This window comes from Lissotriton helveticus, chromosome 5_1 (assembly GCF_964261635.1).
Source record: "Lissotriton helveticus chromosome 5_1, aLisHel1.1, whole genome shotgun sequence".
NCBI classification, from domain to species: domain Eukaryota; kingdom Metazoa; phylum Chordata; class Amphibia; order Caudata; family Salamandridae; genus Lissotriton; species Lissotriton helveticus.
Window position 1 is genome coordinate 1,946,639,312 of NC_136065.1, and position 12,381 is coordinate 1,946,651,692.

Consider the following 12,381-nt stretch of genomic DNA (forward strand, 5'->3'; position numbering starts at 1 on the left):
CCAATAAAATGCCACCACGTCCTTAGTCTCCATGGGGATATCTCTGTCCTAATAAAATTGAGGTTATTTACTAGATACATTTCCAAACAAGCATTACAACATGCCATGCCAATTGAGACATTTAAAATAAAAGTACTGAAAAAGCTTCAAAACTCTAAAAATTCAAAACAAGCTCAGTTAGCGAAGGTGCACTGAAAATAAGACGAACTGTCATTTTTGGAAATTACAGGAGAATCTGGAATCATTCTAAAACCAAGGAACCAAAACTGAGTAAGAGGGTATGACAACATGTTTTCAGAGTGTCTTCAGGATTTGTGTATCTTAACACTCTTTCTGTATGTTTCGTCTTTACGGTCTGTCATGACAGCACAGCGGTCCCCAGGCAAATATGCAAGCACAACTAGAGAGAAGATCTGACTCCACCTACATAATAAGTCAGAAGTATATTTTTGATTGGGGAGAAGTTGTGTGCTTCCACAAAAAAAAGTGCTTGTTCTCCAGCAGCTGTGATCATTTTATTTATCGGCTGCTGAGCTTCAACTTTGTGGGGCACACACTACACTGGAACGCTATTAAAGTATCTTAGATAGCTAAATACTTTGTGGTGTTTTGCTATGGCAGTTGCGCTGGTGGGTGGAGGGCAGTCATTAACATACATTGGTGGGTGGAGGGCAGTCATTAACATACATTGATTTTTAGGTCTGGCTTGACAGTGCAACTGTCACCTTACCTTTTAACCAATATTATTATTCTACAGTTCTTTTCTTCCACACAAAAACATATCTATTCGCATGCTTCACATTACAATACAACATTTTGTAAAGTCAGACAGTCCTACTGGCATTGCTAATGCTGTTTACGTTTTGTTATTTAGGTCAACGCTGCTATACTTGGATGAGGCGTGATTTGTTTAGGTGCAGGCTCATACCACCCACTGTAAATCTCACAAATTAGCTCAATCCATGTCTTTATGGGCGAAGGAAGGTTGTATTTTTTTGCGTTGTCAAAGCTTTCTCTAGCAGCCTCGCCAGCTCGTGGCATTGCTGCCAGAATACCATTAAAGTAACTTTCAGCAGATGCAACACACAACTGGCATCGACAGTAAGCTACATTGTGCTACGTTTTAGCACTGCATTTATTCTCAACTCCACGCATGGTAAAGAGAATAACCAAACGATAGCACATTTAAAATTGTTTTTATAAACTAGCCTTGCTGTGCACACAAGTTTAAACTTTGGTTTCCAAACATTACAAAATGCTTTCCCAAATCATACGAAGCCTGCCCTGCAGCCTCAGCGCTTTTTGAGACTCATTCCATGCAGCTTCAGTGCTTCTCCGCCTTCCAAGATTAGTACTCCCAATGCCCCATTGATAGCCTCTGGGCCAGCATGAGCCTAAACTAAGCACCTTTACTACTTCTTTGCTACCGTCTCATACATGTCCCATGAGCCTAAGCCCTCTCTATAACCTCAATACTGATCTGAAGACGTCACGCCATGCAGCCTCTTTGCTCCTCGCCAGCGCGGCCAATGCATACCCAGAGATCCTCTCCATCCTCCACTCATGAAAATCAGAACTCGCCCACAGCCTCCACCAATGCAGTCCCAGAGCTCTACAGGCCCAAACAAAACATTTCCAGAGCTTCTCTCAATCTTCCATTCATGCAAATCATTGCCACTCCCCTCATGTAAAATAGAGCTCCTTCTAAGCCTCTATCAATGTAGTCCCAGAGCTCCTCTCCAGCCTCTAGTCAAGCAAACCAGAGCTCTTCCTAAGCCTCCATCGAAGCAGTCCCAGAGCTCCTCTCGAACCTCCACTCACGCAAACCAGAGCTCTTTTTAGGCCTCCATCGATGCAGTCCCAGAGCTCCTCTGTAACCTCCAATCACACAAACCAGAGCTCTTCCCCAGCTTCCACCAATGTAGCCCCAGAGCTGCTCTCCAGTCACAAAAATCAAAGCTATTCCACCAATGCAATCCCTGAGCTGCTCTCCAGTCATAAAAACCAAAGCTACTCCCCGGCCTCCACCAATGCAGTCCCAGAGCTGCTCTCCAGTCATAAAAACCAAAGCTACTCCCCCGGCCTCCAGTACCAGAGCTGCTCTCCAGTCATGAAAACCAAAGCTCCTCCCCGGCCTCCACCAATGCAGTCCCAGAGCTGCTCTCCAGTCATGAAAACCAAAGCTCCTCCCCGGCCTCCACCAATGCAGTACCAGAGCTGCTCTCCAGTCATGAAAACCAAAGCTCCTCCACCAATGCAGTACCAGAGCTGCTCTCCAGTCATGAAAACCAAAGCTCCTCCCTGGCCTCCACCAATGCAGTCCCACAGCTGCTCGCCAGTCATAAAAACCAAAGCTCCTCCCGGCCTCCACCAATGCAGTCCCAGAGCTGCTATCCAGTCATGAAAACCAAAGCTCCTCCCCGGCCTCCACCAATGCAGTACCAGAGCTGCTCTCCAGTCATGAAAACCAAAGCTCCTCCACCAATGCAGTACCAGAGCTGCTCTCCAGTCATGAAAACCAAAGCTCCTCCCCGGCCTCCACCAATGCAGTCCCAGAGCTGCTCTCCACTCATAAAAACCAAAGCTTCTCCCCGGCCTCCACCAATGCAGTCCCCGAGCTGCTCTCCAGTCTCAAACACCAAAGCTCCTCCCCAGCCTCCACCAAGGCAGTCCCAAAGCTGCTCTCCAGTCTCAAAAACCAAAGCTCCTCCCCGGCCTCCACCAAGGCAGTCCCAAAGCTGCTCTCCAGTCTCAAAAACCAAAGCTCCTCCCCGGCCTCCACCAATGCAGTCCCAGAGCTGCTCTCCAGTCATGAAAACCAAAGCTCCTTCCCAGCCTCCACCAATGCAGTCCCAGAGCTGCTCTCCAGTCATGAAAACCAAAGCTCCTCCCCGGCCTCCACCAATGCAGTCCCAGAGCTGCTCTGCAAGCTCCATGCATGCAAATCAGAGCTCCTCCCAAGCCTCCACCAATGCTGGGGCCTCCGCCAATGTAGTCCGAGAGCTCCTATTCAGCTTTCACTTATGCAAACCCACTCCCTCTTAGATTCCTGAAGTTCCCACCCTTACTTAGGATGGCCAGGTTTAAACCTTACGAACAAGCAACGCTGCTGCAATGTTCTGTGCAGCCATAGCTTGGGGGAGAACGAAGCTAACACCTGCTCAGCAATTCAAAGTATGTGTGTTTATGCCTAGAGGCAGGTTAATCATTTTGGATACAAAATTACTCATGAAATTCTAGTCTTGTTTGTGGTCATAACTTATACGTGTTGTAAATGTCTTGTCACTAAATGAAAAGTATAACGCAAAATAGTTTAGGCTCGAAATACAGTAATTCGTTTGGAGTTAAAAAAGTGATTTGATGCCGATTTTGGGAGTGATTTTGAAAATTAGACGATTCGAAAACCACTATGAAAAGACAATGAAATGCCTACATCATACCTGCGATTTAATTGATTTCATATACCATGCTGGAGATCATAAACCACCACGCTGGATGTTAGTCTTAAATCAGACTGTATAACTTTTTGTTAATGTAATTTATAAAGATTTACATGGCAACGAATGAAACAAACAGATCAATACAGAGAAGGGGCCAGGAAACATCAGGCGTGCAAAATGACACATTCTCTATATTTTTATGGTCGCACAAGACGAAAGGATGCAAGAGGGAGAACCAAAACCTGTCAAGTATATTTCATGTTGTTCACAAACAGGGGTGGCACCTCAACACAATCAACAAGACACTGGAAATTAAAAGCTCAACACCAAATCAGAAATACAGGAATTCAAAGATACGCAATGGGACAAGGAACATACACAGACTGACAAACACTAGCACTGGATTAACTGGATACACAGACGCAACTAGACGGGGACACCAAGTCAAGGAGACACATGTACCAACATAGTGACGAGGCCATCAGGGGCTCAGAAAGAGACGGGCACATGCACTGGTACAGAGACAAGCAGATAAACAAGGGATGGGGTACACATTGACCAGATATTGCTAGATGGTCGCAAGATGCGATCCGTACAAGTACTTCCTGGTACAGCTACAGACAACATTCTTTAAAACTGCACACAATAGCACCAAGAGAACATGTACGAGGCACGCAACAACATCACAAGGGAATGTAAACGACACACTGCAGCACAAAAAAGTAATCATGTTTTATTCGCCTCTTTAAATTATTGATTACCACGGCAAAGTGGGAATAGCATTCCCAAGGCGGATGTAAAGAACATGGTGTCAGGTTTGTTAAGATCCTATTCTTTCAGGTTTTTCGAAACTGAATGGAACTGCTGTCACTGGATGTGCGTAGCACGTAATGTTCTAAACTGCAGCAGTTATTTACCTCTTTATTTACAAGTTGCGTTAAAGGACCTTGATACAAAGCCGATCCGTTTACTATAATCAACGGCTCTGCCCTTATTTAAACAGACTGTACCCATGGTCTACATTGCTTTATTAGTTTGAACATATTTTGTAAACTATCATACTAGAATTACTGATTCTTTCTATTATGGACCACTATAAAAGTCTTGTTTTGTTCTTAACTCAAAGCCAGGGAATAAAATGAAAGGGTGTATACTTCAGACACCTTCCAGGTCCCCCATGTAGTTTTTTCCTGGTCCCTTCACTACAACTTTCTATTTGTTGGCTAGTACTTTTGGGGTGATTTTGGGGTAGCATATACGTGCAATGGCTGGTGGCAGTGCACAGTCAAATGCTCTTGTCCAAATCCACCACATCCTTAAAGGCCACAAGCAGGTTCCATAGAAACTAGACTTGTTCCCGACTGCAACAGATTCTAAAAGTGCCTTATTCGTGGAACCAGCAAGTCCCGGTCGATACGGGGAACACATCATGAAGAAAAGAAATGCAGGTGTAAACGAGGGACCAGCATGTGAAAAAAGCAAGGCCTTCAGCAACTCCACCCACACACAAGACTTAAAAGCCCGTCCATTATAATGAATATGCAGAAACTGCAATGTCATTTCTCGTATCATCACATACACACTACCACTTGACATCATAACATACACACTACCACTTGACATAATCCCTTGGTGTCCAGCGTTGAACCCGCAAAGTTAGTGACCACTTTAATAGCTGCACCCTGGCCTGCCACACATCATAATGTTTACTTCAGTTTTACACTAATAACTTGAGTGATCTAAGTATTGCCCACCACCCAAGTTATATAACCCTGTTCACTTTTCTCTTTCGCCATTAAAGGATTTGGAAACTCGCGGCCATGCCCTGTCCCAACTGTGGCCACCTGCATATTTAATCTGGCCTTTTACCAGTCAGAAAGATGACCGATTTAAAAGTTCACTGCTGCCATATATGATGATATGTAGGTCACAAGTATAAATTCCAACGCATTCCCTATGTTCTTGTAGCATGAACATTTTCAGAAATTGGAGTTAGAATGCTGCAATTTAGTTTCAGAGTTGGTGTATAATACTCTACTTATTTGATGTGTACACTTCTAGGAAAAAGTAAGAACGTGTACAATGAAAACAAGCATTTGCAATGCAATAGGTCTCGCATTATTAAAGTTTGAGCTATTGGTGTCTCATTATTACGCAATGCCAATAGCTCAAACTTTAATAATGCGAGACCTATTGCATTGCAAATGCTTGTTTTGCTAGGCACAGGGAGATTAAGTGATTTGCCCAGAATCGCTGGACGTTGATGCTCCCTGCTGAGCCTCGAACCGGGTTCCCCAGCTTCCTGGTCCACCGCTCTAGCCGTTACGCTACACCCACTCCCGTAAATAAGGCTTTCATGACTGTGTATTTTAAAACGTTTTGTAAGGGCAAGAAAGTACTCAACCAAGAACATTGAAACAGCAGGATGAGTTATTTAATGCACATAGGCACTTTAGCACAATGTCAGATTCTAATTGTATGCCCAGCCTTTACTCCCATGCAATATTCAGGCGGTCGAAATGTCTCCTATTGCAAATTCTTTTGTCTTCATCGCAGAAGAAAGCTTCCTATTGTTTTGAGGTTTAAATAAGGTTTAATAGGTCTTACAATTGACTGAAGTATTAGGTGTTGCTAATGATTAGCAACTATTTATATAATGCACAATGGCAATGTAGGAATGCGAAGTAAAGAACGGAAGGTCTGATTATGTCATGTTAAGGCCAGTCAGGATCATGTGCATTCAAAGTAATCTGTTCTGTCTGAGAAATGTAGTTGCGATCGGTTTTCTTTGCCACAAATGTTAAGGTTTTAAATAACTATACAATAAACTTAAACTTGAAACTTGGATGCACACTATATAAAAAACACACGTGTGTGGTTTGATGGATAATGTTCGACGTATACCATCGGAGGCCATATATACAGACTGACATCTCTTGGTTCGCTCGTAAAATTAAAATGTTAATCTGAAAGTCTTTATCGCGTTTTTACAAGACTTTTGCTGTATATTTTACATGCATAAGCTTTTATGACTCGGCTCGTGTTTTGGCTTTTAGAGTCTAGCCAGACCCCTGGCTGGCCCTGCCTCTGGTCTCTCTGTGAACTTCCTGTCTTGTCCACTTTTATGTGTACTGAGAAAAGCTTGCACCGTGGACAGCTGCGCCTGCTCAGTGTGCCTGAGGGAAGCTTGCTTTGTGGATGAGCTAAGTTTGTAGTGCTGCTGTCAGTGCCACAACTCGTCTGTTGTGGTTGCATTTGATGTTTGCACTAGGTCTACCTCTGCTGGGCTTATCTGCACGTAAAGCAAGCTCACTCCACTTCCTTCTGAAGAACCGTTTCCGAGGGTGGGAAGCTTGCACCTCTGCTGGCTTTGCTGTACCTGTTCTTTGAGCGCTGGTGAGGTTTGATAAAATCTTCTGAGTTCCGACTTTACAACAGTCCGAACTGTTAACTTTGTCCATTCTTGTTTAAATAGTAATTAATGTACATTCATTATAAGGAAGTGCCATTTCTAACTGATTCAAATGTTCACAGACTACAAATCTAACCCGAGTTAGACAACACACCCAGGGCCTTCTGTGATAATCTTACAGAGCAGTCCTGAATCACACAGTGCACTCTATTGCGAATGCCGTGATTTTAAATAGTTTAACACTTAATAATTGTATCCGCTTGCCTAAATCACACAGTCATATATTCATATTCATCGGTTAGGCTAACGTTCACTTACCACAGAGTTGCTAGGTTTGCAGATTACTTGTGTGTGACACCAGTACTCTTACGGGTGTCTCTGTACTCGCACGGGTGTCTCCGTAAACAGTGCATAACTTAAAGCTGTTTACAGGAATAATTAGTAAAGCAATAAACAATGGTGATTGGCCCATCCTGCCGTTTTTGCTGGGTGCATGACGCACCGTGCAGTTAAAATGATAGCGGACCAGAGAGGGAGCATGTCTGAAAGGAGTTCTGCCTCCTGATTGGCTGTTTAAATAAACACGGAATAGAAACCTGTGGTGCGCGCGCACCACAGAGGAGCCGACGCGGGAATCGAAACTAGTGGTGCACGCGCACCAGAGGAGCGGGGGCAAGGGAGTGCGAAGTCGCCGAGACGAGGTAGGGGATGTGTGTGTAAGCGCCGGGGGTTCTCTGCGTATGTGTGTGCGTGCGTGTGTGTATGCTGGGGGGGTTCTGTATGTGTGTGTGTGTATGCGTGGGGGGGCTGTATGCGTGTTGTGCATGTGTTGTGAAGAGCCTGCCGGAATCGGAGCGCGTGTTGACGCACGCGACCTGATCCCGGCAGGCTGCTGCGTGTGTGCGCGTGCCAGTCTCTTGTCCTCTCCCTTTCAGTCCTTGAAAGCCAGAATGATTACAATAGTCTCGCTCTGCGACAGCAGGCCTTTGGCCTGCAATCGCAGGGCGAGACCTAACCAGTACCACCTCTATCTTTGTTAGAAACAACATGGGAAAAAGAAGAAAAATGATATACAGGTTAAGAGAAGTTAATGAAAAGTCAACGCCTTAGAGCATCCTTTGAAGATATTGGTTTCCAGTTATTGCCTGGTCTCTGGCAAAGTATTTTGTTCAGTTTGTGTGATTCTCTTGACATTACGGACTGTCCATCTTGCTGGCTTCCTTCACTGGTAAACCCTGAGATTTCCCTTAAACCATTGTTTTAAAAATCAGAGATAAAATGACAATTTACTAGCCCAACCTGTATATTGACACCTTGCAGCTCACTCTTCTGTAAAAGAACTACATTCGAGATTTACCACTGTTCCCCACACCATGGCACTCACTCACCCCTTCAGATAACAAAACCTACTCAAACTTTTTCAGTGCAAACCCTGTTATTTTACTATTACATAATCTCCCTTGTGAACGCTGGTACATTTCGTTCCAGTCTACACTGTAAATCCTGGGATTACGGTGTATTCCCGATTACACCTGCTCATCGTAAATGCCACCTTTACTCTTTGCAATTTATTTAAAGCCCCTGAAAATATATAATTTACTAAATGATGTACGTCTCAAGAGGAGTCCAAAGGTTGGACAGCTGCCTCATTTACAATACATCTGTGTGCATTCAATATTTCATGAACAGTTACATTAACATTATTTTTTTACAACAGCCCAGTTTACAAAGCAATTTTTATTAATGTTTGTTCTTTCCTTTTTGGCCACAGCTTTATAGATAACAAGGTTAATGTATGATGTTCAGTTTTATCCTTTCCCAAGAAAACTTTCATTTCACTGGAAGTGTACTGAAGCCCCACTCAGCACTAATAATTATATCACGCAACTACAATAAATAATCTAGTAATAAAGTTAAACATTAATTTTCAATAGTAGATCTAGAAGTACAATGATGCGGCATACGATTCCGTTGGACCCCCTAACTATAATCCCTCAATACGGACAGCAGTGAAACCTAGGAAAGACTGGCGGTGGTCACTTCGGCCGCGCAACGGGGTAAATTATGTGTCTGAATACTCACATCCGACAGTTCCTTCACTACTTACACACCCGAACTGTGTGGTCCTTTACAGCTGGTAGGTCACAGTGCAGTTAAGTATACGAAACAATACGGAAACTTTGAATGAACTGAGACAAAGATAAGGATGTTGCTTTATTGTTTGTGGCTGATTTTAATACCACTTCAAAACAAGAAATCCTACTGAGGTTGTAAGGCATTGCCTGGCTAGTTGAAGACGCCAGTATATGCAGTTAGTATTTGTAGTCAGTTGGGATCGAAACGTCAACTGATGTTGACATGCATTCTGTTTTCTACTGGTCATACATTGGAACAGTGTGTCCAAATATGTCCTATTACGTAATCAGTGAGCAGTCAAACCTCTATTTTGTAATGTGTGGATTATTTGCTTTTTGTTACTTGACTGGGTTCTCGTTTTTCTTGAGCATTGCACGGTCACTATAACCTTAACATCTTGACTTAAGGTAAAAAATAAAATAACATACGGTTCCAGTATTTATTGTACTTTATTAACAGAATAAGTATTTGGTGATATCACTTACTCTCACAATTCTGTAATACAGACTTTTTCCAAGGCAGGATATCTCCATATTGCTTCAAACAAGTACATAGGAACCGTCGTTATTTGTAGCAAACTCAAATCCCGGCAAAGCTAACTAAGCCTTGCTCCTACCTCAAAGTGAAATAAGTCCGGAATCATTAAACGGGATAACACGAACATCCCATATTTATAGTTCTTAGAAACAGAACCGCTGTCTAAAGCACCAAACAAAAATACATCTTACTGCTACCTTAAAAACTATCCATCAAACATATCTAAAGCTGAGAGGGCACTACATCAGCACTCTGCTGATGACGCCCCAGTGTACATGCAATCACGTAGTCTCGTAAATCGTCTAAAAGGCTGCCTTATATCCAATGACAGCACAGGACATCGGTGGCCGCTTCCTCATTGCAGAAAGCTTTAATTTCCACATCTGCAACATAAATTGATCACAAGTACATTGGCCAAGAATATGAAGCCCATTTCACGGTTGTTTCACCGCTGCTCTTCAAAACAAATCACACCACTAACTCAACTAACATCCAGTGAGAGACTGTAGCAGGTGGGGACACTGCGGGCGGCCCCATGCCTACTCTAACACGCACGCCGGGTTCTTTTACCCTAATCCTGCAGTTCCACAGCTCAAACCCACCCGATTAACACTTCACCCAATCTAAGTGTGTAAACCGGGCCTTGTGCGGGACCACACACTGTAATACAACCACCAGGTAGAGAGCATTGCTGTACCCCCATACCTGCACAGCCGCGTCCAGCTTTCCCTCGAAGGTAAAGTCCACCAGGTCGGGTCGCAGGCACAGCGCATAGTTGAGAGGTCGTACGTCTGCCGGGAGTCGCTCGAAAGGCTGCCTCTCAGTCATGTTGCGGGCCTGGAGAAACGAGCGTGTGGAGAAGGAGGCGACTGACAGGAGCAGGCGGGATGGAGTGACGATGGAGAACACCCTGCGGACCGACAGCATCCAGCCTAGGAAGAGAGGCGGATCTGTCACACGACCTGTCACATAGGAGGCGCGAGGACTTCGTCAGGGCGTCAACCGACGCTGCCTCTCCCCCTACAACAGCGACTGTGTGCGGAACACTAACCTGGCCACCATCTTGAAATGTACCGATGTCGGCCGGGAAGCCTAGTGTCCGTCCGCAATCTATAAAATATGGACACAAATGTAAGAATGATATATTATCAATTTTTGGAAAAAGTACATTGCTAATGGTGAACGATTCCGATATTTGAATGTTTAAAAAAAATATTCCCGGTCTTAAAAGTAAGATCTTAATACCAAAATGGATTTAAATCTGATTGTTCTTCGAGTATTTTAAATTAGGACTCATCAATGTTCTTCGTTTTCCATAGAAATACTCAGTACGTTAATTCGACATGCCACCCCTAGCCTCATGCCTAACGACCCGATGAGCGTTTATTGGCTAACTTTTCTACTTTCTTTAAAAAGGCAGCAGCTACTGGTGCGCGAGCCCAAGAGAAACCCCGCATCTAACGGCTCAAAAGCAGTCATTTCCTGAAGGAACTGTGGGGCGACAGAGCTTCCAAGTCACACCTTTTCGGATGCAGCGCTTGTGGCGGCCATGTTGACCCGGCATCACAGTAGCATACTTTACCGGGTGTGTTTGCGAACGTATATAATATATAATAGTGATACATTTAAATCAATGTCATCAATTTCTAAAATGTTTCTACATTTTATATTGTTTGATAGTTTGCAATAATAATAGTTAGACATTAGAATTATTAATATTTGAGGTCTCTGGCTTTCTGAATTGTGCTTTTGCATGACATTTAAGAGGTGTGGCGCCGCGGCCAGGGCGACTGACGCTGGAATCTGGGGACCACCGTTCGATCCCCGGCTCCGGCGGCAGGTTAGCCCAGCACCATGTGACTCTGGGCAATAGCTCGCTTAATCTTCCCGACGGCCCCCAGCGCCTAGAGACCCTTACGGGTGATTGTGCGCTTTACAAATGTGGACTTTACTTTTACTTTATTTTACAATACTATTCAGTTATTTTACACGCGTTTACTTCTGTTTTATATGATCTGCCGATGGTACCGAAAGAAACAAGTGTCATTCCAGCATGACTGTAAATGGCCATAGAAGATGGAAAGACAGAAGTTAAGTGACCATGACTCGCTTATATTTTTGTGTCTTTTTTAATTTACAGTTCCCCTGCTAGTAGTTTTCATCTTTTAGTAAGGTAAGCAGAGAACACATTCGGCTGTAGAGTGCCGCCATCTTTAAATAGTAACGGCGAGGCCAAATATTTATTTATTTATTTATTTATTTGTCGTGATAACGTTATTGTAGACACTTTCAAGTTCACTAATTGGGAGTGAAGGTCAAATTTAATATAGGTAGTAACGTTGCAGTATTATTGATTCTCTGATAAAACCTAAGGCTTCTGATTATGCTCCTCTTTACTCTACTGCAAAAACATAGTAGCCAATCAGGAGATACCATGAACCACAAAAAACTTCACTTCCCATGAACTGCCCTATGATATCCACCAATCAGGGCCTGGGAAGTTCTAAAAGACCTGTTGTCCTCATTGTCATTGTCTTTGGTGCTCCAGAAGCCATAAAATAAGCGTTTTGCCAACTATACATACCCCTAAGATATTGTGGCATGAGTTAGGACATTTTGCAGCACAAAAATTGAAATTTTGCAGCACAGTTAGGTGTTTTGTTTACGGCATTTTTGCTGCAATTTAATTTAGTGACATTAAATTGTTATTCCTAATAAAAAGAGAATCTGCAGGTAAAAGCCATGAAGGAAGCGAGAGAAAGGCACATGAGAATGCCGTTAAACACTAATGGTGCTGGCAACTACTGTCAATGGAGAACAAGCATTTGCAATGCAATAGATCTTGCATTAGTGACA

At 43.5% G+C, this 12,381-nt stretch overlaps 1 protein-coding gene across 1 annotated transcript in view; it reads right to left on the minus strand.

Annotated features, from left to right (window-relative positions):
• Positions 1–10,984, minus strand: part of NPEPPS (aminopeptidase puromycin sensitive) — a 1,244,137-nt gene extending 1,233,153 nt beyond the window's left edge. Inside the window, exon 1 of the mRNA XM_078645599.1 lies at positions 10,231–10,984. Coding sequence (XP_078501725.1) covers positions 10,231–10,452 — 222 coding nt within the window. The 5' untranslated portion in view covers positions 10,453–10,984. The remainder of the gene's footprint in view (positions 1–10,230) is intronic.
• Between the last annotated feature and the right edge of the window lie 1,397 nt (positions 10,985–12,381).